This window comes from Mytilus trossulus, chromosome 4 (assembly GCF_036588685.1).
Source record: "Mytilus trossulus isolate FHL-02 chromosome 4, PNRI_Mtr1.1.1.hap1, whole genome shotgun sequence".
Lineage (NCBI taxonomy): Eukaryota > Metazoa > Mollusca > Bivalvia > Mytilida > Mytilidae > Mytilus > Mytilus trossulus.
This window is the reverse complement of record NC_086376.1, coordinates 36,076,787-36,104,193: the sequence shown is the minus strand read 5'-3', so window position 1 is coordinate 36,104,193 and position 27,407 is coordinate 36,076,787. Positions and strand designations below refer to the sequence as shown.

Sequence of the window (27,407 nt, the reverse complement as noted above, 5' to 3'; positions counted from 1 at the left end):
ACGCCTCAAGGGATTTTTAGATACAAGTATCTTTCAATACACAAACAATATACAGAATTAATTACAGTATAAAGACAATAACTGTTAAGTGTCTTTAAATATCAGCTGTATTTGTACTGTATTAAAAACAAAAACACATGTGATATTTTATTCAAATATAATGATCTACAAAATGCACAAAAAAAATCTTACAACTAATTTCATCACAACTTGTGGTGAAATAATCATGACATCAATTTTTTTTCATTCACAAGATTTTTTCTACTACAAGGTTGTTTGAATACCATGTTGTTATAACAAAAGATCAAATTTCTGGCAAAAATTAAAAAACACACCTTAGCAATATATTGGGGTTAGAAATGAAAATGAATATCCTGATATTTTTTTTTTTTAAATGTGATTTATGAAACAAGACCTGTTTTATGACTTCAAAGATTCTACTAAAATGCACAAATTGTTGTTTTAGATTTTAACCTCATAGTCAGTTACGACATAAAAACAACATGTGGAACAAAAGAAGAACTGCCATACATAAGTGCTGAAGAGTATTATAATGGTGTACTTGTCGATCTTCCTGTGGATGAAATCGTTCAAGTCAGGGTGCCTTTTAGACCTGGTAGGTCGATCGAAGTTGCTCTATATGGTTTAGCCTTTGGTTTATGGACAAGAATTGTTTTCTTTTCCCCTGGGCCATAATAAATAATAGGTTTGTTTGCCCAAACGCTACCTACCTAGAAAGAAGCTGCCTACTCAAATTCTTTTATTGTCCTGATTTGAAGAAGTTTTTTTTTAATCAAATAGGCATGAAGACTACGGTACTTCAATTTCTTTTTTTGAAAAAAAAATTAAAAAAATGCCTACCTACCTACCCACTGTCTCAACCTTTGGGTAGGGTTTGGGCAAACCAAAATATTTTTAAGTGTGGCCCTGTTATAAAAAAAAAACTGAACACCTGTTAAATGAGTAAATGTATCAAATGTAAAATCATTTCAATTCATAGAAAAACTAGGTTAATATTTATTTAAAGCAATACAGTTCACTCTTATTAATGGCATAATTTGGTTTATTGCGTAGCTTTCCTGTGCTCAAAACTATTTCCTATGTATTTCATGCAAAAATATTCATCAGTAATTTGAATAGCTTGACAAGTGGCTGTCGATTTACTAGTAGAAACAAAATTGTCATCTAGATGTGTTAAACTAAAAGTCTGCATGTCTTTTTAAAAAAAAGTTTTTATTGAAACAGCATAAGGTTAGTACATTCTATCAAATTTGTTTCTTGCATGCATTTTAACATTTTTATGCCCCATTTATGGGCAATATGTTTTCTGGTCTGTGCCTCCGTCAGTCCGTTCGTCCTACTGTCCCACTCCAGGTTAAAGTTTTGGTTGAGGTAGGTTGAAGTTTTTGGTCGAGGTAGTTTTTGATGAAGTTGATGTCCAATCAACTTGAAACTTAGTCCACATGTTCCTTATGATATGAATTTTCATATTCTAATGCCAAATTAGAGATTTTATCCCATTTTCACGGTCCACTAAACATAGAAAATGATAGTGCTGATGTGGCATGACCGCATCTGTGGGACACATTCTTGTTCTTTTTTATTTTCCCCGATGTTGGGTTTAAATTAAGTTTACATTTGTATTTATTTAGTACTTAAATGATTCTTTGATGGTTTATTTTCCCACGCTTTATTCAGGTAAATTTGTTTCCAATACACATATTCATCATGTATCTGTATGTTGTTAAGTGCATATGATACAGTTTGGAATCCATAATGAAATTTTGATGAAAATTTGCAAATAGGCTATTTTTGTCCATCTTAAATCAAATATGTAATAAAAAATATACCTTCATGTGCTACTTATTTGAGTAAACTGAGGTCGAAATTTCAGATATTTGATAAAAATTAGGATTTGTGGATGTATTTTTCCTTCAGACAGAACTGCATAACTTTTTTGTTTTAAAAGATAAACACAAAGTGGTATGTTAAATTATTCATAATTTCTCTTTTATATAAGTATCCTATAAATTTATGAAATTTTTTGTTAAAAAATAACTAAAAGTCATCAAATGGTCATTAATGTAGAAAAAAAACATATTTTTTTGCTGTATATTTTATATTTATCAAATTAAAAGAAAATTACATTATTGACATTTTCATGAATGTTGGTACAAATAATCTTCATACGTAATCAAACTGACTGTCATTTTAAAAAAGAGGGGTCCATGAACTTGTTTAAAAGTTAAATTAGTTTGAAAGATAAAAAGCAGTCGAAAAATGCAACTTTTTACAATATGTCACAGTTTGACATTTTACGTTAGCAGCATCGTTTCCTCCGCTGAAACTGTATCGTATGCCCTTAATACCAATACTAGCTTTAATGATGTGAACTTTTCAAATTACATCACTAATTTAGGTTTAACGAGGATGTCAATGTTGAGGAGTGTGGTAGTCTAAAACCAGTACTTTCTTAAATTAAAGTTTTGGTTTAATGTAGTTCACCATGGAATCATATTCACATTTGTATATAATTTTTTTTACGCTTGTTTATTTTATGATTTGAACTTTGAAAAAATGCTAAAGGTTTTGAGTAAAGCTGTACATAGTTTCCTAGGCACACATGTTCTTGTTTTCTGTTAGTTTCCAAATACATCTGTAAGTGTTCTCCAGTACTTAAAAAATAATTAATAAAAAGTCGTTGGTTCCTTCATTAATGACCAATAAGCTTCTTGGCAGATTATAGGAAAATGATATGAATTGGTGTAGACTAATGAAGGATTTAAAACCCTTCTCCATATTTTATAATTACGTTATTTTTATGTTGCAGAGGGAAGTGGATTAATTAGACCTGCTCCTCGGCAGCAAGTAAGTCACTACAACCTACAAAAATTCACAATTAAAATATGTTCCAAGGAATAATTCATTTTTCGGATTTTGGGATTTTTCAAAAGTCTAGATAAAAGGCCATTGAAAAATTTGCACTTGGGTGTAGTATATAAAACCCTAAACTATAACTTAACCATATAAATCACAAAAAAATGGTCTCCTAAAAAAATTAATAATGAATCCACAGTATGTACCACCCGATATAAGCCACAGTATAACACTTCAAATAAGCCTTGTTTTTTAGGGTAGACTATTGAATATATTTATATACTGTAAATTCAGAAATTATTGAGTGCATTTATTATTGCGATTTTGTCATTTTACACTTGAATGCGATTTTAATTTTTACGATTTTGAGAAAAGTCATGCTTAATTCAGTTAAAATATTACAAAATGCAAGTTTTAATTATTGCATTTAAAACTCAGTCGCATTATTCGCAATAATTAAAACCTCGCAATAATTTCTGAATTTACAGTATACAGTAAATATTAAGTTTATATTCCATGATAATGTTATATGTATATTCATTAAACGTATATTGATGCAAAATATTTCGCACATATGGCTTAATGAAAAATTTATCTTTACAGACCTGTCCTATATGTTACACAAGTATAGACACAACAACTAAAATCTTCAAATCCATGGTTTGTGGATCACAGAAAAGTAAGTATTTTGGGAACCAATATTTTTGGAGTGATGGTCAAATTGGTAGATTCAATCGGGTTCATGATTGACAATGAAAGTTAATTATGGATATCTTTTTGGGGGGTTGAGTAAAACATGCTGTCTCAGTTAAATTTAGAGTTTCAATGAGACTATTTATTATGAACTGATTTTGTGCTTAGAATAAATTTTAGATTTGCTTATTTTATATTTGATTCATTTAAAAAATCACCAACAGCATAAATGTAAGCTGTCTCTACCAGTTTGAGTTGAATCATTTGTTTACTTTATTTTCTACTTTATGCCTCTACCGTAGGGGAGGGGCATTATGTTTTACCGCTTTTCATCTGTTGGTTGGTCTGTCCGTCCGTCTGTCTGCATGTACGTACATCTCAAAATTGTTTTTCATTCTCTAAATTTAGTTTGCCTTGACCAAACGTTATGAAACATATACAATGTTCATGACCACAATACACAGATCTTGTATGTATTTTGGTGGTGTCCTTGAGATGCAGCCTTTTATAACGTTATATGAAAGAGGGGGCATCATGACACAATCCCAGATTGATTCCCTTTTCATATTCCGGAAATCTTGAAACTCCTGTAGCGGTCAAACTTAAAATGACTAAATTTTCATCTTCAATTATAACATTTTAATGAAAATCTATTAATAACTTACTAATAATAAAAAAAAAATCAGCAACTGATTACATTTTCTATCTTTGGTCTCTAGATTTTTACAAACAGGTATTTGTTACAATACATGTGTGCAACCTTCTTTTGTTGTATAAGTTTCAAGTACATGTATTCTCGGGTTGAACTTAAATTACTAACTATCCTTAACCTATTTTTTTTAGTATACAAAGTACAAACAGGTCGAAGAGGAAAATATTCATTGAAGGTTTTTGCCAATGTCAGGACAAAGAAGAAGGAGGCAGTTAAGATGTTTGTAAAGAAGTCTTATAACTCAGACTGTACCTGTGACTTACTGAATGGTCAAAAGGGTAAGTACTGGTAGACGGTCAGATTCCTATGGCCACAATGTCCAGACAAAGGATTGATCAAATATGATCTCCAAATATCATTTAGCTAATATTTTGTCATATAAATTGTAAGACTTAAAAAGTGGTTGAAAAATCCTCAGAAAAAGATTACTACAATATTGATTTGCTTAAAATAGACATGGGAGTTGATTTTGGATTTATAACCGTACCTTTATTTATAACCTTAGCTTGATTAGTCAGATACATGGTAAATTTTGATAAAGAACTTCAAATTTGTCTAATCAAAATAGAATATCAAAGAATGAGAGGAATAAGGATATAAGGATGCTAATTAGGGTTTAACCTTGTTTTCTGTTTGCATAAGCATTTTATAAGATGATAGGAAAGTTGCATGTTGTATAAAACATGACTTATGATCTGATGTTTTTTTCTGACATTTTGAGATAACCCTAACTATATTTTCTATGTTTCATTAACTTAAGGGTGCTTAGTTGAAAAATATGTTAACACATTAGACCTGGCTATAGTAGTAAAAAGAAGATGTGGTATAACATGTTATTCTCTACACTAAATCTGTACAAGGTTTTGTTTGAATTTCTATATGCCTTTTTAACTTTAAGTTTTCTTCATTCTACTTTAAGGGCATATCCAACAGTTTATTTCTGACAGTGAGAATTTTTTCCCTTTAAGATATTTTATTCTTCTATTGACAGAGAATCAAATTTTGCCAAAAAAAAAATATGTTGTCCATTTTCGTTTTTTCAAAAAATGCTGCTGAAAATTGAACATTTTTGCAACTTTGGAGTAAAAAACGTTTTTTATTCAAAAAAATAATTATGATTTTTTAATCAACATAAACTTATATAATTGGGCTCAAATTGAAGCTAAATAATTTAACCCTTGTCGTGCGGGGGCCGTAATATTACGGCCGTACCCAGTTTACCGCTATTTTGGCATCAATGGCGCTCCATACATTTAGAGGTCATCGTAATACCATTTAATTTGTAGTGTATGCACGTTTCCTCAATCTGAAACTATTTATGTCTTGTTTCTCACTTTAAGTATTCATTTTGAGCTCAAATACGAACTTCAAAATTTGATATCGGACAAAATTGGGTTTTTTGGAGGGGTGGGCTTACCTTCAAGGTCTGAATCACGGAGTTCAGAGGACTGAAACCTTGACAAATACCGTTAATCTAAATGCACATAACGACTGGTCGTGTTTATTGTCAAAATACGCTGAGGAAACGACTACTTCCAGTTGCAAGTCCAGTTAAAGTTCAAAATTGGAAAAATTCCGAAATTTTGTGAATTTGGGTGCAAATGACCTTCTTTACACTGATGAACCCAGATCAGTTTCACTCCGACCTAACAACTGTTGTGATAAAAGTGTTCACTGGTGTCCACGCTACATGTAAACTACAGATGGATGCATCTTTTACCGTCTCTCGGACTTACAGGTCGAGAAAAAGAACAAAAAAACGTCAAAATTGACGCTTTTTGTACCTGAGGACCAACTTTGGGGCATCCCTCTTTTAAAAACAAAAGTTTTACACCTTAGAAATCCGTTTCTGTGTCTCGATCTATAGTACCAAAGCAGGGTTAATTTTCATATTATATTTCCATTTGATTTTTTTTTACTGAATATTCATTTAGTATGCCACTTGACGTCCGTCAGCCATAATCATTATTTAGTTTACCGTAACTTTACAATGAAGTGTTTTGCTTATAAAGAAATTTACAAAGAGCACGTGAAATTTTGAAACCAAATTCTTATCTAAAAACTCACCGACTCCGTATATAAATTTATTCATTTTGCAGTTTCTGGCTTTTTATTCTTTATAGGCTTCTAGCTATAACAAAAATCTGTATGTTGACTCTTATTGTTTTGAATTATATGGGAAGTTGGGTTGCTGTCGTATTAATGTATACCTTTAAATCTTTTTCAAAACAAAAGGATTGATTTGGGTATGAAAATATTCATATCTCTGGACTTCTCCAGTCTGACAGTATATCTTTGCTAAAATTGGGTGCGGCCTTTTAGCTGCTCAGATTTATAAATTTGCAGCCTAATTTAGTCTAAATAAAAATGTCGTATATCCAATGCATAGTGCAGTGAGAGTTTCACGCTATATCTATACTTTAAACAAACATCTAAATAAAAGGTTGAAAGGATATATACGAACTTGGAATAAAATCTTTACACAACAACAAAGGTTACATGATTCTTCAAATAAGTCACATTGCTGATTTTAACACATATGCTGCGCATTTTGCAGTTGTAGATGAAAAAAAAAATTATTTAACAAAAGAGATCAGTAAAACAATAAATTGAGAATAAACGAAAGGGCTGAAAAGCGAGCATGACTGTTGTTGTTTTACGCTTCAATATATGAGTTATTGCATATACACAATGGAGATTGTTTTCTGTTCTACTGCCCTCCACCTAGTTTGGCAATACAATTTAACTTCTGGTGTTGACTTCTATTTTATTATTGATTATTCAAATGAAAGAAAAAAATGCAGAAAGAAAGTCCAAAATTTTTGTTTAAAAATAAAATATAAATGAAAACAAAATACCAAAACTGAAAAACTGTTTGAGACAATTATCAGTTGAGAACTAATGATTATGCATCACTCCATGTATATGAAACTGATAAATTGATTGCTCCCATGCTCCAGTGGCTAATATATCACGCATATTTAGGACGAGGCGAAAGTGGATCTGAAGTAAATCATTGATACATTATTATGATAAAGAGTTTGCTAGCGGTAAAACGTATGCCATACTTGAATGAAGTTGAATAAGACCTAAGTTATCAGCCCACTCCCCCACCCCTTTCCCCAATTTTGAATTATGGTATTTCGATGGCTGGTTTTTTTACTATCCTATTATGGATCCGCTGATTTTGTGAGGGCGTGTCTAATTAGTCAAGACCTACATGAAGTCCTACACCGCTTTTTTTTTGGCTAAATTATATTTGTTTCCTCATACACCTTGAACACAATTACAATGTTTTCCTGTTTCATTTTTTTTTTTAAATTATTACAGTGTCATCTTTTGTTTTACATTGTTTACGAGTTAAAGGTCGTATTCATTTAAAAAGCTACAGTACATTAATAGCACTTCAACACTAAGCTTGATGATTATTAGTTTACGCCGTATTTTATTTTTCTCAAGAAACCTTTTTTTCCATTATCTCAAGTAAAACCAAATTTTGCATTTTCTATTTTGAATGACAAAATCTCGGAAAAGTTTGGTAAAGAATTAATATGGTCTATAATGATCAAGATAATTGCATTTTTTTTATGATAGACCAAGAGGACAAAACTATCTTTAAAGATTTGAGTTCTAATTTCTGTTAATATTCTGTATGAGTTTTTTGTTGATTCTCGCCGTGCTCTTTCCTTTGATGAAAGAACCCTCCCTTTCCAGACGGCCATAGCAATTTCAATGATGATTCTGTTATGACGTCGTTGAAACAACGTTAAATTACGGGAAACAATAGATGACGTTTATGTTTGTTATTACCTCCCCTGAAACTTGGATATGCCCTTAATAAGTCACAAATATTGAAACCCAGCCATTTGAGACTTTACCTCACTGCTTTCGATATGATCTTGATATGGTAATAATCTTTCTTTTTTTCTCTTTTTTTTAGGGAAAGTTTTGGTATTTTCAGAACGAGATCCCTTGGATATTGATGCAAGAACATTAACGATAAATGGCTCTAGCAAAATCGTCAAAGTGAGCAAAGCTTTAGAGAAGGCAGTTTGGCGTCTTGTAAGAAAAAAAATATGTAGATAAACAATCAGATTCTGCCAGTCAGAATTCTATTTTTACAATTTTTTTAAGAAGAAAATGATATTTTTGTATTTTATATATATTTTTATAATCATTGTACATTTTGAAATCCATTTTAAAAAGTTTTTCATGAGGCAAATGAAAGGGTTGTTTTATTTTCATCTATCTCTTAATTGTCATAAATACTTATAATATAAACAATTACAAATCTATTTTTTAATTATTGAATAACTACATTTTTAAAAACTTACTTTTTCAAAGGGTTGTAAAAAAATTATGTACATGTAGGACTTTTTTTTAATCCCAATTTATTTTTTATGATTTTTATTTCCATTTTATATGACTAAATTATGGAATTTCCAGGAAAAGTAAAATTACCTATTTCTATTGGATAAAATTGTAGATTTATGAGAACTGTTATGAGAAAATATTGTAATTAAATTTTTCTAGTCATATAATATCTAGTCAAATTTAGCATTGTTCACAAATAATACTCAAGTTTTCAGATATTTTTTTTTAACTATTATGCATCTAACAATAAAAGTTATGTACTATTGCAATTCTTTACACTAAATACTACTTGAGCCACAGAATAAAATGGACAGACATTTCTATAATAATACAACATGGGTTCATTTATGAAAATAATTTTAGTTTTGGGTTGATAATATGTACTACATGTGTATGTATGATAAATATGACTACTAAGATCAAATATTAGTATTCCCAAGTAAAGATTGTCATGTTGGCTTTCTGTACAAATTCTCATGTATATCATTAACAGCAATTGAACAACTAAATGATATTTTCATTAAATTAGTGAATCTCTTCAGTGTTATTTGTATATTGCCTATTCCAGAGTAAACCTATTCATATAGATATAGGAAGATGTGGTGTGAATGCCAATGAGACAACTCTCCATCCAAATAACAATTTTAAAAAAGAAAACCATTATAGGTTAATGTACGGCCTTCAACACGAAGCTTTAGCTCACACCAAACAACAAGCTATAAAGGGTCCCAAAATTACTAGTGTAAAACCATTCAAACGGGAAAACCAACGGTCTAATCTATATAAAAAAAATGAGAAACGAGAAACATGTATAAATAACAGAAACAAATGACAACTACTGTACATTATATGCATACATTTTGTCACTCCAGTTAATAAATTCGTGGAAAAGGAAACATAGGTGTTGCTTTTCTTACCATTTTTCTGAGTAAACCATTGTTACTTTTTGTACTGAAGTCAGTTTGATGGAACTACTTGTAATTTGTGATAGATTGATGATACTTTATATACTGTTGTATTACTTTCATTTCATAACAGATTGACAACTATGTCATTGCCCTGCTCCTATGTCATGTTCCAGGAACTTTTCAATATAGATAAGAAATTTTCAATGTAAAGTTTTATTCTTTAAGCTGAAAGAGCTCTGACTTGTATATTATATTTGCATTGGTATTAATTTGGTCTCAAATCAAAAGAAAGAAAATCAAGAATCTGCTTAAATGATCTTTTATGAGCTATAAAGTCTAATGTTAAAAGATAAACAGGTGTTATGGGGCAAAATATTTTACCTTGTATTTTATGGAAAAACTCCAGAACATCTGAACTGTCTGAACATTTGATACTTATTCCAAAACCTCATCTAAGTATATCCTTAAAAATGCTAGTGTAAAACCATTCAAACGGGAAAACCAACGGTCTAATCTATATACTGTAAATTCAGAAATTATTGCGAGGTTTTTATTATTGCGAATAATGCGACAGAGTTGTAAACGCAATAATTAAAACTCACATTTTGTAATATTTTAACTGAATAAAGCATGACTTTTTCCAAATTCGTAAAAATTAAAATCGCATTTAAGTTGAAATTGACAAAATCGCAATAATAAATGCACGCATTAATTTCTGAATTTACAGTAACTATAATGGTTTACTTTTATAAATTGTTATTTGGATGGAGAGTTGTCTCATTGGCACTCATACCACATCTTCCTATATCTATATAAGTTGTTATTAGACTGTTATAACAACTTAGCTAAGTCATTATAACAAATTAGCTAAGTTGTTATTAGACTGTTATAACAACTTAGCTAAGTCATTATAACAAATTAGCTAAGTTGTTATAACGACTTAAAAATAAAACCCTACCCTGACACTAATCGACTTCCGTACAACTCAAATCTTAAATGACTTGGGATTGTATGTTTTCCTTCTAATGGTATATGGTTCTCTCTAGGCTCTGGCTTTCTTCCACCAATAAAAACTGACTGTTACGAAATAGCGCAAAACTGCCCAGAGGAGCATTGAACGCTAATCAATCAATCGAGACCTTCAGTCAATGTAAGTTTTAATGTTTTTGGCTTATAAGCTTTTCATGCTTTCATTATTCTTCCTAATGTTAGGTTTTTTATGAAATATTAGATATTTAGGTAGTGTAATGAAATTTGACACATAGACAAAATATTATTTTTTAATTTATATCAAAAATGGTATGTACATATATATGTATACATTGTATATGTATAAAATTAAATATCCAGTATAAAACAGCAGATTGAATATATTCAATCTGTTGTATTTTCCCCACTGTAATTTGGTCCTTGAACTATGGTACAGCCTCTTCAGTCATTGCTGCTAAAACAGACTAGGAACATTGTACATGTACATCACCAGCCAAGATATAATTACTTTAAAAAAATCACTTGAGTATACCAAACTGTTTTAAAAATAAATTAAACATACATGCACCAAAGATCGTCTTTTAGAAATATGAAACATGCATGTGTCATACAATTAGATTTTTTTTAATTATCTTCAACATTTTTCCTGCTACATCAATTATATCTGGAGGTATGCACCAAAGATCTTCATTTGAAAACATGGAGCGTATTTTTATCAAACAATCAGAATGTTGTTTCGTTTTGGGAGTCTGGTGGATTGTTATTTTCATCTATTTTTCTGCGATATCGTTTACGTCTGGCGTTTGATGTTTTTGGTTTTGGTGTATTTGGTGGCATAGGAATAAATTGTGCGGGTGACATAGGAATATCTTGTGTCTTGATATTCGTTCCATAAAGGACTTTTATAATTTGCCAATTTGAAGACAGAGTTTCTGTCGGTTGACTTTGGTTACTGTTCATTATGCAATCTGGAATAAGTTTTTTCACAAATGTTTTCATTGCTGATTTCAATGTACCACCATTTTCTCCTACACCTTGAAAATCACCTATTGTACTTTCTGAGCTCGAGCTTTGAATGTCATCTAAGGTATCACTTATGCTTTGAATGACTGCAATATGCTTATCATGCAGTTTCTTAAATACTTCTATCGCTTTGCTGTAACTCATTTTTTCAATGATAGGAAACAGGTCTTTTTCTTGTACCTGATAAAACCCTATCAGTTCTTTATCATCCAGTTTGTCAAAGATGTCTTCAGTTGGATATTCATCACCCATTGCAATATCCATCATACTATGATATTGGTCTTGTGCTAAGTTATTGACCGATTTTTCTCTTTCTGTCTGCTCTCTGATGTTCTCAAAAATCTGCTCTGGTTCTGGTTTTGACATTTTATTGGAAGCTTCTGTCTCATCAGTCTGCTCTGGTGATGACAAAGGCATTGATTTCACAACTTTACTTTTATCTTTCTTTTCATTACTCTTCTTTTTCAAATTTAGAGACCAGGTATCAATTTGATCTGGTGCTGGGTAGCTGTCCAGGTTTTCTATATATGTTTGCTTTCTGGCATTCCTTTTTTGTGTTCCTCTTGCACAATATTTTTCAGAAACGATTTTGCATACTTTTTCACTTTTGCTTTTAGGTATATAGCAACTTTTATCAGATGCCTTATGTAGCCTAGAAAACCGGTACTTTCTCTCAGAGATGTAGCGATCTTTACTAGATGTCTTTTGCAGCCTAAAAGTTGGAAACTTATTCTCCCAGTTTACCCTTTTCAAAGCGAGTTCTGAGTTTATATCTAAAGCTCCACCGTTTGTTGTTGTCTCAGCAATTTTCTGTGGAGCTGATATAGACGTTGATTGCGTTGGAATAACTTCACTTTGCTCTTTCTTTTCATTATCATTTTTGCTTTTAGGGATATAGCATTTTTTATCAGATGAAAGATGCAGCCTTGAAAATCGGTACTTTCTATTACTAGCGTAGTTAATTTTACGAGATGTCTTTTGCAGCCTAAAAGTTCTATACTGATTTTTCCATTTTGGCTTTGTAGAACCTAATTCTATGCTCATATCAAAAACTTCATTGGAAGCTGTTGTCAATGGTTGCTGTGGTGATGGTTTAGACATTGATTCTGTTGACATATTTTTACTTTTGTCTTTCTTTTCATCTCTGATCTTGTTAACAATAAATGTCTTTTTGACGTTTTGTGGCAAGTGCTGCAATGGTGGAAGCAGTTTGTGAGTACCAGGGCGATTAGTGCAGGGGTGTTCTTGCATGCATGTTTGCTCTTTGTCAGGTAACACTGGTGGTAGTTTAAGAGTAGTTTTAGGTAGTTCTTTCGTGTATATCATCTTCTTGTTAGGTAACAATGGTTGTCGTTTTAGAGTCTCTGAGTATGAACCTTCCACGTATTTAAGCTTCTTGTTCGGTAGCAGTAGTGGTAGTTTTACTGGAGCAGAGGAATACTTTTCCTCGTATTTCATTTTCTCTTTACCTAGCAATTGTGGCAGTTTTACTGGAAGAGAAATTTTCGATCTCTTATCATGCTTTTGGAGCTCGTTCCTTTGTGTCTCCTCCTTTCTAGAATAATTTTCAGTTTCCTTGCTTTCCATTGATAGTTCAAACATATTATACTCAACTTCAAGTTCATGATTCAGGAAACTCAGTTCTGACTCGGACCTACGCAACGTGCAGCAAGAGTCAACACACTCACCTGTAATGCACTTGTTGGATTCTAGCATATTTTCATGGATTGGTGTCATCACACGTGTTCTACCAGTTCTCCCAATATATAACGTGATGTCATTAATAGTGACAGCATTGGCTTCGGTCATTTTTCTTTTATACTTGTTTAAGCTACCATTTGATGAAATCAGAAGTTCCTCGTTGAACAGTTGGTTATGTTCGCGTTTGACGTGAAAAATGAATCTTGAAAAAGGATTTGGAATTTTTGAGCGGTTGCTCCTTTCAATTGTTTTGTAAACATTTTTCAGAGTTTTATGTTTATCAAGAAAAAACTGTTTCTGTGTCCTTAAGTAATGAAGCCTTTCTTTCATGGAGATTTGTAAATTGTGCATGCATCGCTTCATGACATGTCTGTCTGCCTCTATAAAATCGATGTATTGCTCTATTTCTTGCCTCAGCCTATTCTCGGAAAGTTTGCTAGGTTGCATGTTTTGTAGTTTGTTGGAGGTTGCATGGATTGCTTCCTCTTTTTCTTGTATTAAACACTGCCAATTGGCAAGCAATCTGAAATCATGATTTATTTTTGTTCTTACTGTAATGTATAGCAATTCGCTACATAAACTAGAGCTTCTTAAACATGATGCTAGTACAGAACGTTATTTTTTCTCATAAATCAGTTGTATAAAACGGTGACCTATAGTTGTTAATTTCTGTGTAATTTTGGTCTCTTGTGAAAAGTTGTCTCATTGGCAATCATGCTACATTTTTCTTTAAATTCTTATCACCAGCAAGTAGCGGCTAAATTTACTAACCAATTAAAACACAAAGTATGGTCATTCCTAATTTACGATTCTAAAGTGATGACAAATACGAATGCAAAACCAAAACCATATATAATTTTGAGGATAAACTTACATGTTGTCATGTGTAACCCAATGACTTTCAGTTGAATTCCAATGTAGAATACCATTATTATCATGCATTCCTTATTTTCTCTCATTTCTATTAACTACTAGTAATTAGACATTATGTCTATATGTTCTCGATGGCATTGTGTTCGTTTGTCTGATTTTTCGTCTGTCTGTGCTCTAGGTATGTATCAGTGTATCAGAATTTTTTTGTAAATTTCATTTACTAGTAGTTTAAAATTTCATTTCCGTTTTAGGAGGTTTTTGGTCGAAGATATACCACTGTCGTAAAGATGTATCAATACAGTATATATTGCTGTACTTTATGGTTTGGGGACTTCTTTTTTTTTGGACAGATAATTAAATTTGATATTGTCTCATATTCCATATTTGTTTAAAGATAAACTAGACTTACTCATTCCCTGTTCTGTTTACGTATTCCACTGTCTCATACTCTATCTCCAATTTCTGGCTTCTTGATCCGACTACAAATTACACAACGCTTTATATTAGTTAATGATGTGGTGTGTTGATCTACATTAGAACATCCACATCTTGCATTCAGTTTGATCCATTGGCATCGTTTATTTTTATTCGATTTTGCAATTTGAATAAATGAGTTGGGAATATATAATAATAAAATGATAAAATAGCCCCGAAACGAAAATTAAGAAGAAAGGAAAACCCTACAGAAGTTAATATACAGGTTGAAAATATCTGTGATACCGAAATACAGCGGCAAGTATTACACTATAGAACAGCATGTTGTCATCCTTATTCCTATAACCTGCAGTGGAAGATCCAAAAATGGGGAGGGGTCCAGGGTTGGAACCCACTTTTATTTTACGACCAATATCGAAAAAAAGAGGGTTCCAAACCCCGGACACTTTTCCCTCTTTTGGAACCACCACTGATATGGCTGTATTATGTCTAGAACTTAACCACAGGTAATGGTCATCTATACTTAATGTGTTTGTCCTTCGAAAAGTTATGACTAATTGTATAATTTGTTTTTGGGATAGTCAGAGTAATCATTTAAACTAATTCACCGAAATCAAAACATATAAACGCATCGGAATTCCGTTCTCATCAAGCTCCTTCTAATTATTTTCTAAACGAACCAACAACATTCAATTAAAACAAATAGTTCGGTGATAAAATAACCGAAGAGGGAATAATAACACTCTTCGAAGTGACCCCTTAAACTTACTTCTTTCTGTTGTCTTCTTGTGCACAGTCTGTTTTGTAGGTGCCATATTTTCAACTTTATCACTATAAAATAGAGACTGAAAAAATAGTTTAAAGTTTCATATTTTCTCAGCTATAAAAAGAAAGGAAACACCCATATAAAGAAAGGATGTTTTATGTTAAGAGGTATAATGTTTTATTTTAGGGTCAACCCAGACTGTTTGCTAGACAAATACGGAGCTATAGTACCTCGTTGACCAATAGTTCAAGATTTCTTTACAGGACTATATTGCTCATTAGCCATTATATTTTGATAAAATTTCCGATTTATAAAACAATAAATTATCAACTTTGCACCACAATTTTGAATAACTGTATTTTACTTTTTTCGTTCAAATCCTTGAAAAAAGTTCCCATCATTAATTACACTAAGATCCAGCAGACTGAGTTGTTTCTGAATTTCAAATAATGTCTGCGGTCAACGTTTAACGTGGTAGACCTAGGTTAAGGGAAATAACTCTTAAAATCATCAGTACGTTTGTGTCAGCTTTTTTCATAAATACGTTCTAAGCTTCTATGATACATAGATTATTTTCAATCTGTTCCAGGTAAATGCTTGAAATACATTAATAAAACTTGACTATTACAAACGCATCACTGAATTAAAGAGTTATCTCCCTGGACATAGGTCTACTCCCTTAAAGCGCTGTTTTTTTTTGTTGTTGTTGTTGTTGGTGGTTTTTTTTTACTGGAGAGGCATCCTTATGTTGCAATATTTTTATTCGTTTTCTAGCAAATTAGATAACTTTAATCCAACTTCCCTTGTTAGGCTGTATATGGTTCTATTTATACAAATTATAATGGTAATAATTTCAAACAAAACATTTCGAACATTAATAAGTACAGTTTTATATTTCTTTAATATACATACATTATTAATATTAGCATAAATTAATGATAGATATGCTTACCGATCCTTCTTCGTTCTTTCTCCCATATTTTTCGTATTCCCTGATTGAAATAATTCAATATATGTTCTCTTCTTTTATAATCACTGCTTACTCCGACAGATGAAACTGTGTAGTGAGGAATAGGAGGTGCCGTCACTTGGACAACGTTTCTTCTATTATGTATTATGACGTTACGCTACCGCGATCTTTACAATACATGTATGCAATCATTTATATCTTAAAGCGCACATAAGGTTTTACGTCTGTAAAAATAGTTTTGTAAATTTTGTACATTACTGCAAACGTTTTCCCCTACGGACAATCCACCTATCAGTAATATACAGAAGATACAAAAATCGGGCGCGGGTTCAGACATTTAGGAAAGGGGGAGTTCATCTCCGGACGTCCTAATTCATCCGCCAATATGAGCTCTCACAAACCATAAGTCGATTATAACAGAAAATACCATGAACAAAAAGAAAACCGACTGAAAATACAAATTAAAGTCGAAAACTTACAAAAAATGCCAAAGGAGCAGCCCGACTTCCACAAAAACTTAATTGGTGCCGTGGTATTACTTTTATTTTCATCTGTTCCGAAATTTTATACACTCGGACGCACAAATTAACTGTTTTGATTTCACACAACCGTTTTGATTTAATTTGATTTCTTTTGTGTCTACAGTGCTAAATTTCAGACTTTATTTTCGTTAGTTGGTTCATTCATTCGTTCATCGGATGATTGGTTCTTTGATTGGATCGTTCGTTCGTAAGGTCGTTCGTTGGATGATTGGATCGTACGTTCGATCGTTTGTTTGTTTGTTCGAACCTTAAAAACTATGATCTCTTCATAAACAAATGATCATTTAGTAGTATATTTACAACATACGGTCATTGCTAATATAAAAATATGTTATTCTTGCATAATTTATTTTGGTATGATACTTTAGCTCTAACGAGATGCTGGTACTTGATTTTCATATGATGAAGTCATAATATTTCGATCAGTTCAATTGATGTCTTACTAGAGCTGGCATGTCAGTAACTGTTAGTTAAGTAGTTCTTTGTTAATTCATGTTGATCATTGTCATTTTGGTAAGTTACTTCCGTTACATGGAACTTCATTCGAAATGAGTTTTTATGTGCGTATTTCTGTGTGTTTGTTTATTTCACATTGGATACAGGTATCCGAGTGCATGGGTTGAGATATCGCAAAACGCGCATTTTTTACGCCTGTTCCAAATCAGGGACCTCTCACTCTCTCTTGCTAGTCTTGTGTGGTTTTAGATTTTTGTTCATTTATGATTCGGAGTTAAGTGTTGTGCCCTTTCGGTGTATAAGTATACACTAATTTAGGGGTAAGCTGTAGACCGCATCCGGATGCTTAATTGTCTCGCTGCATTGAAGACCCTTTGGTGACCTTGTGCTATTTTCTGCTCATTGGTCGGGTTGTTGTCTCTTTGACACCTTCCCCGTTAAGTTCCATTATCAATTATGTAAGAAGATGTATGTCAATTAGACAACTTCAACCAGAAACAAATAATGTAAAAGTTAACAACTATGTAGGTAAACGAACGACCTTCAATAATGAGAGTAAAACCCAAGATATTATATCTTACTAAGGCTAAAGTTCTTTAAACGAACGTTGATTAAATTTGTGAATATAAGATGAAAATAGGAAATGATACTTATTTCATTATTTAACCAAGTGTGGACACAAATCAGTTTGGATAGTACGTTTGGGTGTTTGACTGCAGGTTTTTTTTGACAAACAGAGTTCTCTGGTTTTCCCCATAGCGTTCTATCCATAACTGTTGTGCCCAGTGATAGATACTGAATATAGCAGTCTGATAATCCTATGTTTCCAAATCTATCTGATACACAAAAACTAGTAATTCTACTAAATCCTTCTAATATAAACCAAGTGAAAAAAACAGGTTCCTTTATAAAACAGTCTTTAGAGCTGAGGACAGGGGACTCTTAGTTAGTTTTACTTGTATATATATAGATATGTGTGTGTTCAACTCAGTTATTTTATTGTTGTTGTTTCTATTGTTTATGTCACAAGTATAATGTTACTTATATGACAAATAAAGATTATTAATTTATTCAATATTTAAAACTTGATCAGCTTTTTTGGGTAATAAGCATTGTGTATTAGTTTGAGATCAGAAACCAATTTTACCGGATGTACGTACAGACAGATGGACAAGGATAAAACTTAATGCCCCTTCCGCTACGACAGGGCATAAAAAGCTTTATTACACGAATCATTTTGGTGAATTGAATTTTTATAATTGATGATCAGCACTTCTATCATTATAGAAATAGAGAAATGCTACTGAGAACCTTTTAGAACAAACATTATTTCTAGTTTATCTTGACGATCAAAAACACACTTGATGATCCTTAATAGTGTAGTGATACGGGGCGCCGAATGGGACTCTTGTGGTTTTGTACTCGAAATTTATTTTTGTACGGACAAAAGTGACTTTTGTTCAACAAAAATGAGTTCAGTTTAACAAAATTTGTAACATACTAAAAATTTAAAATCTTGTCATACAAAATTATCTTTCACTGGACAAAAGTCACTTTCGTCATGACAAAATTCCTTTGTGTTACACAAACTTGACTTTTGTTACCTAATTTGAAATTTGGGCGACAAAAGTCAATTTTGTATGCAAATTAGTTAAGTTTGGATTCTTTGAACTAATTTGCGTACAAAATCGACTGTTGTTACACAAAATTGACTTTTGTGAGACAAAATTTAGACAAATTTAAATTCAATTTTGTCAATTTTGTCGTCACAAAATTGAATTTTGTCTCACAAAGGTCAATTTTGTCTCACACAATTGACTTTTGTGTTTTAATTTCCATATCAGACAGGTAACAAAATTCAATTTTGTATGCAAATACGTTTATATTTGCATACCTTTTTGACAAAATTGACTTTTGTCATGACCAAACTGAATTTTGTCTACAAAAATGAATTTTGTCTACAAAAATAAATTTTGTCTACAAAAATGAAGTTCTCATAAAACAAATCTGTATCACATAGTTTTGTAAGACAAAAATGATTTTGTCACAGTTATGACAGATTTGAATTTTGTACAAAATCACAAGAGTCCCATTCGGCGCCCCGTAGTCCCCTCTATTCAGTAAATGACGTTATACGGGGCGTGAAAATTTTGTAAATTTTCCAGCAAACATAACGTTAAGTCTGAAGAGGTCTGTCTATATAATATATATATATATATCTATAGAAGGAAAGGGTTCCTCACCTACAACTGCAGCTATCAGTGTTAATGTGTAATGGTGACTGCCAAAAAATAAGTCAATTTGTTAGTAAATTTACAAATCAGTAAATAAAACAGTGGACATGACTATATATATAGTACTAGTAAAAAAGTGATGCATTGAAAACGTTATGATCTTTAATAATTTTCTCATGTATAGGAAAGCATTCATAAAACTAAAAAGCAAGACATTTTAGCTGCATGCATACGGAGCGTTTTAGTTTTGAGGGATCGACATCTCGTATCTGAGTGTTACAAACATAATATTCCTTACTTTGCACCACACCATGTGCATTTTAAAAATACATGAAGTTTGTATTATACATACTGTCATACAAATAGTACATTCGCTGTTGCCAGACGAGCTGATGCCGTGGCCTGGGAAGTAAGCGAAATATTGGACTAGTACATTTTGTAATACTAACATGAATGGAAAAAGCATTACAGAAAGTATATGCAGCCATATATATATATAGCGAACGCAAACTTTACAGATCTAACATTGTTGGGTTGATGTTTAGACGAGTTGTATATATATATATGCATTTGTATTCAGATATCGCAGATCAAATTTATTCGTTCATTGTGTAATCATACATTTTTTAATTGAGTTAAGTCTGCCAATTGATATTTTATCGTATGTTTTTCTATGTTGTAATGTTATGCTATTGTTTCAGGATTTGGATCCATTAAAACGTTTAATCCCGCTGCAAATGTTTGCACCTGTCCTAAGTCAGGAATCTGATGTACGTACAGTAGTTGTCGTTTGTTTATGTAATATAAACGTGTTTCTCGTTTCTCGTTTTGTTTATATAGATTAGACCGTTGGTTTTCCCGTTTGAATGGTTTTACACTAGTAATTTTGGGCCCCTTTTACGGCTTGTTGTTCGGTGTGAGCCAAGGCTCCGTGTTGAAGGCCGTACTTTAACCTATAATGGTTTACTTTTTAAATTGTTATTTGGATGGAGAGTTGTCTCATTGGCACTCACACCACATCTTCCTATATCTATATATATATGTAGTTTTACCAAAAAAAATCACTGCAGGAATTATTTTGTTCAAGTAGAATACAAGTAGACTACATGTATTAAACATGTTTGTTAAAAATATTTTTCAATGTGTTGCTTCGTGCAGCCTATATATATAGTATAGCTATTTTACATACATGTGTTTTCTGTTTAGTATTAAATTTATATTAAGATCCATTTTGTTACCTCTTGTGATCAATTTTATTTGTCAATCGCCAATGGCAGTCAGCAGGGTTAAAGAACATCAGTTGTTCGACCTGTTAGTCAAATGCGTTTTGTTTAAATATGATACTTCTTCACTTTTTCTGATCTTGTTTTTATATGACATTCAATAGGCAGTCTTCCCAATTCGTTCCTTGTTTCAAAATATGTTATTTCAGAATTATAAGTCAATATAGGTCTCACTAAGGTGTCAACAGTGACACTCAACTTATTTGGCACTCTGCCGGATAGGAAGGCTGCCAAGAGAATTAGTATACTAGTATGTTCAAATAGAAAACAAAACCTTTTTGCTTTTTTTTTGTAAATTCAGCTGTACTATGACTGAGATTACCATTTGATTTAATCAGCAGACCTAAGTAAGGATATACTAAAACATTCTCTATTTCTTTGTTTTTATATACAAGTATAGATGTTTCAGGCTTTTGCTTTGTTGTTGAAAAGACCAAACTTTTTGATTTATCTATGTTCAGGTAGAGAAAGCTGCCAGTTTTCACAAAACACCTGTGAACCATGGAAACTTTATTTAGACTATTTCGGAGACCCTCCTTAGATTCTGATAGTAAAAGCAGATCATCAGCAAATAGGAGGGAGCCTAGTTTACTATTTATAAGCTCCAATGGACTTGAGTTGTCATCTTCCAAGCCTTTAGTGATATCATTTATACAAATATTGAACAAAGTAGGACATAATGAGTCCCCTTATTTCACACCTCTAGTAATGTCAAAAAAGTCAGAAATGTGATCTTTATAGTTTAAAGGGGATTTTGTATTTAAATTTTGTTGTTTTATTACTCTGTTAAAAGACTTTCCTACTCCCATTTTGTATAATTTATACATCAGGGCTGTCCTCCATACAGAGTCAAATGCCTTTCTTAAGTCAATAAAGCATGCATAGATTTTTTTGTTATTTTGTGTATATATTCATTAATTAAAGATTTTAATATGAAAATACTGACAGCAGTTCTGTGGTTTTCTCTGAAGCCAAATTGACAGTTATTCAGCTGTTTATCCACAACTGTGATTAGTCTATTATTGAGTACAGCATTGCATATTTTAGGAAGATTACTGATTAAAGATATACCTCTGTAATTATTGTGATCAGATTTGTCTCCCTTCTTGTGAAGTGCAATCATATATGTGAAATTACTGGTATGTTTAAAACTAACTCTGTAGCATGCCAGAAAGAAAGTGAATATTTATTACAGCACATTTATATGAATGATTTTTTAGATAAATCCAATTTAAAATATATGAAGTATATATTAGGTGTAAACAAAAAGTCTTCTAACCTAGCTGTGCTAGGGGAGCTTGGTAGATTCCCTTTATATTTTTCAGTTGTATTATCAATGCTAAAATATTGGTTTAGAATAAAGAATATGAAAGATGGTTTACTGTATGATACCTATATGTGTAACAAAAACATGTTTGATAATAATATTGAATGCTGGTATTCATCCATACATTTCATTTTTAAAAAGCTGAATATTCATAATTTGGAGGTGAAGCTTAACTTTTTTATCAAGTCAGTTAAGCAAAAACTTTGTAATAGTTTTGTAAAATTTTGGAACACAAAAAGAACAGATACACAGAATAGTAAATTAGATACTTATTTCAAACTTAAAACTTGTTTTTCGAAAGAAATGTATCTATCTTTAAACAATTTTCAATTGAGAAGTGCCATATGTAAAATAAGAATTAGTGCACATGATCTCAAAATAGAAAAAGACCGGTATAAAACATTTTATACTGCAATCAGCTAGTTTACTGTACAGATAAAGCTATACGTATAAACGTTAGCTTTATACGTCAATGACCCCAACTGACCTATAAGCCCCGCCTCCTTATTGTATTTCATCAACAACATCACGTCACGACCATGACAACGTAAAGTAACGATGGTCAAACTTTTTTCAATGTAAACTTTTATGTCTTCAAATTGGTTATTTATATATCATGTTTATCAAATGTTATTAATTTAGTTCATTTTCCCTTTCTAATTCCTTTTAAAATACGCCAATGTCTTACCACCTGGACTACGCTCATAGGGAAATACCCCAAAATGGTACCTCAAGAGGGAAATTCTTTTTTAACAATTTCTGTTACATGTTTTTTTCATTTTTCATTTTTTTCCCCCCGATTTCAGTATAAAAACAATATACGTATAGTGTCTTGAAATATGAAATTTATTTGTATTCGGCACGAAACGGGAAAATGCTCGGTAGAACCTCGCATTTTCCCGTTTCTAAGCCTCATACAAATAAATTTCATATTTCAAGACACTATACGTATATTGTCTAAATATATAGAGAGAGATCAAAGGCTTTGTAAGAAATGTAGTCTAAATTTGGTTGAAGATGAAAAACATTTTATAACTAGTTGTCCAGCATACAAAAATAATAGAGAGATATTTTTCAAGGAGATAAACTGTATTTGTCCGAATTTTATACATCTTTCAAATGAGGCAAAATTTGTATGGTTATTTACTAATGAAAATTTGTCTGTACTTAAATATTTAGGGAGCTATATTATTAAGTCTAGATGTTAGACGAAATATACCTATTGTCTTTTTCATTTTCATGGCCTTTTATACACGGCTTTACATGCGGTATCGGGTTTTGTAATTGTTGAAGCGACCCAGAGAAAATACCCAATTTTACTATCCATACTAAGAAACAAAAGTATGGATAGTAAAATTGGGTATTTTCTCTGGGTCGTTTAAATAACTCGAAACTAGGTGAGACATGCACAGAAGTGATATATATGTATTATAAATATAGAAAATTGAATATTTTAATAAAAAAAAAATAAAAAAAATCTGTATCATAGACCCAACGCCTGTGAAATAGGTATATAGTTTTAACCAAATTCTAGCTTGGATAAGTGCACTCAATTTTGCTCCAGTTCCTTTTCCCACCAACTGATGGTTCACCAAGAATCATGTTAACAAGTTGACCCAGGGTATACACCAACCTCCAGTTGCTTTTTATAACTGAGTTCTTACTGTGATGTAACAACATAACCATTTTGATATAGGGTATTTAGAATCCATGTCCGTTCGCCCAAAATCATGTTTTCTCCATAGCAATTTCCCTGTACGGACCAATTTTTCAACGGGTCTCGAAGTATCAAGTATAAGTTCATACTTGAAATTAACAGAATCCTGTAGGAAAATAATGAAGTTGACAGAAAAGAGAATAATGACCACAAAAATGATAAACAAAAAAGATAAAATACCCCCATCCATAACTTCAATAAAATCGTCTTAAGAATCGTAAACAAAAACTATTTCTTGTAGCAATAAGATACTTTGCTGTTCTAAGAGAGTATTAGGCTGTGAGAACTAGAAACAAGACTTCTTGTTTGAACTCAATTTGCCACTGTATTATATATCAATATGTAACTTAACAAATAAATTAAGCTTTTGAAAGGCTTTGTTTATTATAGTCGCTTGTTAACTCAAGTACCATAATATGTTTACCTTCTAGTCACTGTTTTCACTTTATTGACTCCTTTATTATTTCACCATTTTTAGATGTATTGTCTCTTTCAAGATAAATATTGATGTAGGTATCCCCATAAAAGAAATACAGTGTCATTATTTAGCCAAATGATAGTAAATATTTCTGGACTTTGGATTTTTCCTGTCATTGATTTTTCAAATTAAAGTTACTTATATAACTCTTGTATTTGTAAATGCTTGGTTAACTTTTCAATACTTCGAGAAATCGGTATGTTGTTATGTATATTCTTAATCAAAGATTTAAGACTCGTTCGAGTCAGAACGTGACGAACTGTATACACGTGTCTAATGTTGAAGTTCGTATTCTGCACGACTGTAGATGGATTGTTCTGTCTCGTTGTCGCATATCGACATCGCATTTTATTCGTGATATTGTTTTTCGATATCGTTTTGCTCTACAAAGTATACCGATATCGCATTATATTCGTGATATTGTTTTTCGATATCGTTTTGCTCTACAAAGTATACCGATATCGCATTATATTCGTGACATTGTTTTTCGATATCGTTTTGCTCTACAAAGTATACCGATATCGCATTTTATTCGTGACATTGTTTTTCGATATCGTTTTGCTCTACAAAGTATACCGATATCACATTATATTCGTGATATTGTTTTTCGATATCGCTTTGCTCTACAAAGTATACCGATATCGCATTTTATTCGTGACATTGTTTTTCGATATCGTTTTGCTCTACAAAGTATACCGATATCGCATTATATTCGTGACATTGTTTTTCGATATCGTTTTGCTCTACAAAGTATACCGATATCGCATTTTATTCGTGACATTGTTTTTCGATATCGTTTTGCTCTACAAAGTATACCAATATCGCATTTTATTCGTGACATTGTTTTTCGATATCGTTTTGCTCAACAAAGTATACGGACATCGCATTTTATTCGTGTAATTGTTTTTCATTTTGTTCTAAGAAGGATCATGTAAATAAATAAAACAAAACAACTTTTTGAAGCTAGAAAAAAAGAGAGTATTTTTTCAGTAACAATGATAAATAAAATGTTTCTTTCTAAAAAAAAAAGAAAACTTTATGAAAATGTGTTTTTTTTTAAGCCTAAAGGACCAAAATATCAATTTTTAATTTTTTCGCAAAGTTTTCCTTTGTCGAAAGAAATTTATTTTTTTCAGAACCCTTTTATTGGCTATATATAATTTAAAGCTCAAATATATAAAGATGTGGTATGCATACTAATGAGCATCCAATTCCCTTTTTTATTCTTTTTTAACGTAAACCGTTATAGGCCAAAAAATGACCTTCAACACGGAACATTGGCTCACACCGAAAAGCAAACTATAAAGGGTCCCAGAAATCATTAATGAAGCTTCAAACCATTCAAACAGAAAAACCAACGGTCTAATCTAATATAAAAACAAGAGGCTGTCACAACGACAGCCAACCGGATTTATTAACATTTATTTGTATCCTGCCAATATCACAAGAACCATAACTGATGAACGATGAAAGTGAAAATCGTCAATACCAAATTTGACCTCCATTTTGTCATCAGTATTAAAATATTAAAATTTGAAAAGCTTAGGTTGGATGGTTCATGAGTAAATGCATGGACACGACTGGAAAAGCCATTTTTCAATCTTTCAAGAACCAAAACTCCTGAACGGTATAATTCAAAATCGTCATTATTGAACTTGATCTCCATTTTGTCATCAGTATGACTATATTAAAATTTGGGAAGCTTTGGTTGAACAGTTCATGCGTAAATGCACGGACACGACTGGAAATGCCATTTTTCAATCTTTCAAGAACCATAACTCCTGAGCGGTAAAAATAAAAATCGTCATTATTGAACTTGACCTTCATTTTGTTGTCTGTAACATCATATTGAAATTTGAAAATCTTTGGTTGAACGGTTCATGAGTAAATGCACGGACATCGCCAAATCAATAGCCGACATTTTTGTCACAAAAATCCGGTTAAAAAAGGAGAAACGAGAAACACTTATGAAACCACATTAACAAACGACAACCACTGAACATCAGGTTTAAACAAATGCAGGGGGTTTAAACGTTTTGATAGGTGCCAAACCCTGCACACAACCTGAAACAAAACCGAATTGCACTACATAGAAAGAGACACTTTAAAAAATCTTATATTCATATATATATATGTATGAGATATTTCAAAATCCAGCAGTCTTTAATTTTTTTTTTATACAGAGTGCATTTGTATACGTAAACTAACTACTGTTATTGTAATATCGTATTGATAAGAACACAATACTACTTAGATAAATGAAAATATTAACAAGTTTTAAAAAATAATGATTTACGGAGCACATATGGCAGGCATTGAGAGGTCATCTTACGGATAAAACATAAGAAAACGGGAACATTTACAGATTTTGAAATATAGAACATAATCATACTTTCTTTATTTGTTAAACACCGTCATGATATACGTCGGATTTATTTATTTCGATATTTGACTGATGAAAATTCTAGTAGATTGTACACTAAAAAATCGTTCAAGAGGATGTTTTTTCACGATTGATTTATTTTTCCAGAGATCTTATAATTGATCTCGGTTTCAATAAATTTACCTAAATATCATAGTTTAATAGTTTATTTCAAACCAAAAGCAATACAGCTTATAGGTATATTATAAATATGTACATGTATATCATAACTTTTAAGTCCACAATGTATTAGATTTTTAACTAAGTATAGAATGTGTTCACACAAATTAAATATTGAATATGGTAGATTCATTAAAAAAGTAAGAAATGAAAGATTATGTATCTTATGTAACCAGGGTGACATCGAGGATGAGTTTCATTTTATTTTGAAATGTCCAAAATATGACAATATTAGAAAAATGTATATAAAAAGGTATAATTATACAAATGCATCTGTTTTTAAATTAGTTCAATTATTCTCAACAAAGAATGTATCGGAATTATCTAATTTAGGAAAATATCTGAAATACGCCACAGATATAAAATTTTCATGACATTCTTCTGAATGACTTAATATACTATGTAGTCTTGCCTCCGATTGTATCTAAAATGTTCTGTTATGATAA

General features: G+C 31.5%; 2 protein-coding genes across 5 annotated transcripts in view; one reads left to right on the top strand and one right to left on the bottom strand.

The window, feature by feature from the left end:
* LOC134715211 (alpha-2-macroglobulin-like) overlaps positions 1 to 9,193 on the top strand; it is an 85,182-nt gene extending 75,989 nt beyond the window's left edge. For all 4 annotated transcript variants that reach the window (XM_063577247.1, XM_063577249.1, XM_063577248.1 and 1 more), the window contains exons 42-46: positions 467 to 616; positions 2,831 to 2,868; positions 3,481 to 3,556; positions 4,414 to 4,560; positions 8,223 to 9,193. In XM_063577247.1, the coding sequence (XP_063433317.1) occupies positions 467 to 616; positions 2,831 to 2,868; positions 3,481 to 3,556; positions 4,414 to 4,560; positions 8,223 to 8,368 (557 nt within the window). In that variant the 3' untranslated portion in view covers positions 8,369 to 9,193. The remainder of the gene's footprint in view (positions 1 to 466; positions 617 to 2,830; positions 2,869 to 3,480; positions 3,557 to 4,413; positions 4,561 to 8,222) is intronic.
* A 1,691-nt stretch (positions 9,194 to 10,884) lies between these two features.
* LOC134715210 (uncharacterized) lies at positions 10,885 to 16,424 on the bottom strand. The gene is made up of 4 exons (XM_063577245.1): positions 16,305 to 16,424; positions 15,356 to 15,417; positions 14,561 to 14,630; positions 10,885 to 13,801 (listed from the first exon to the last, which is right to left on the bottom strand). The coding sequence occupies exons 1-4, from the start codon at positions 16,328 to 16,330 to the stop codon at positions 11,278 to 11,280; spliced, it is 2,682 nt and encodes an 893-aa protein (XP_063433315.1). The 5' UTR covers positions 16,331 to 16,424; the 3' UTR covers positions 10,885 to 11,277.
* Between the last annotated feature and the right edge of the window lie 10,983 nt (positions 16,425 to 27,407).

Coding starts and splice junctions, on each gene's coding strand:
- LOC134715210 (XM_063577245.1), bottom strand. CDS start 16,330: ATGGGAGAAAGAACGAAGAAGGATCG. Junction 15,418..16,304: donor GAAAGAACGAAGAAGGATCG/GTAAGCATATCT, acceptor TCTATTTTATAG/TGATAAAGTTGAAAATATGG. Junction 13,802..14,560: donor GTAAACAGAACAGGGAATGA/GTAAGTCTAGTT, acceptor TCATGATTTCAG/ATTGCTTGCCAATTGGCAGT.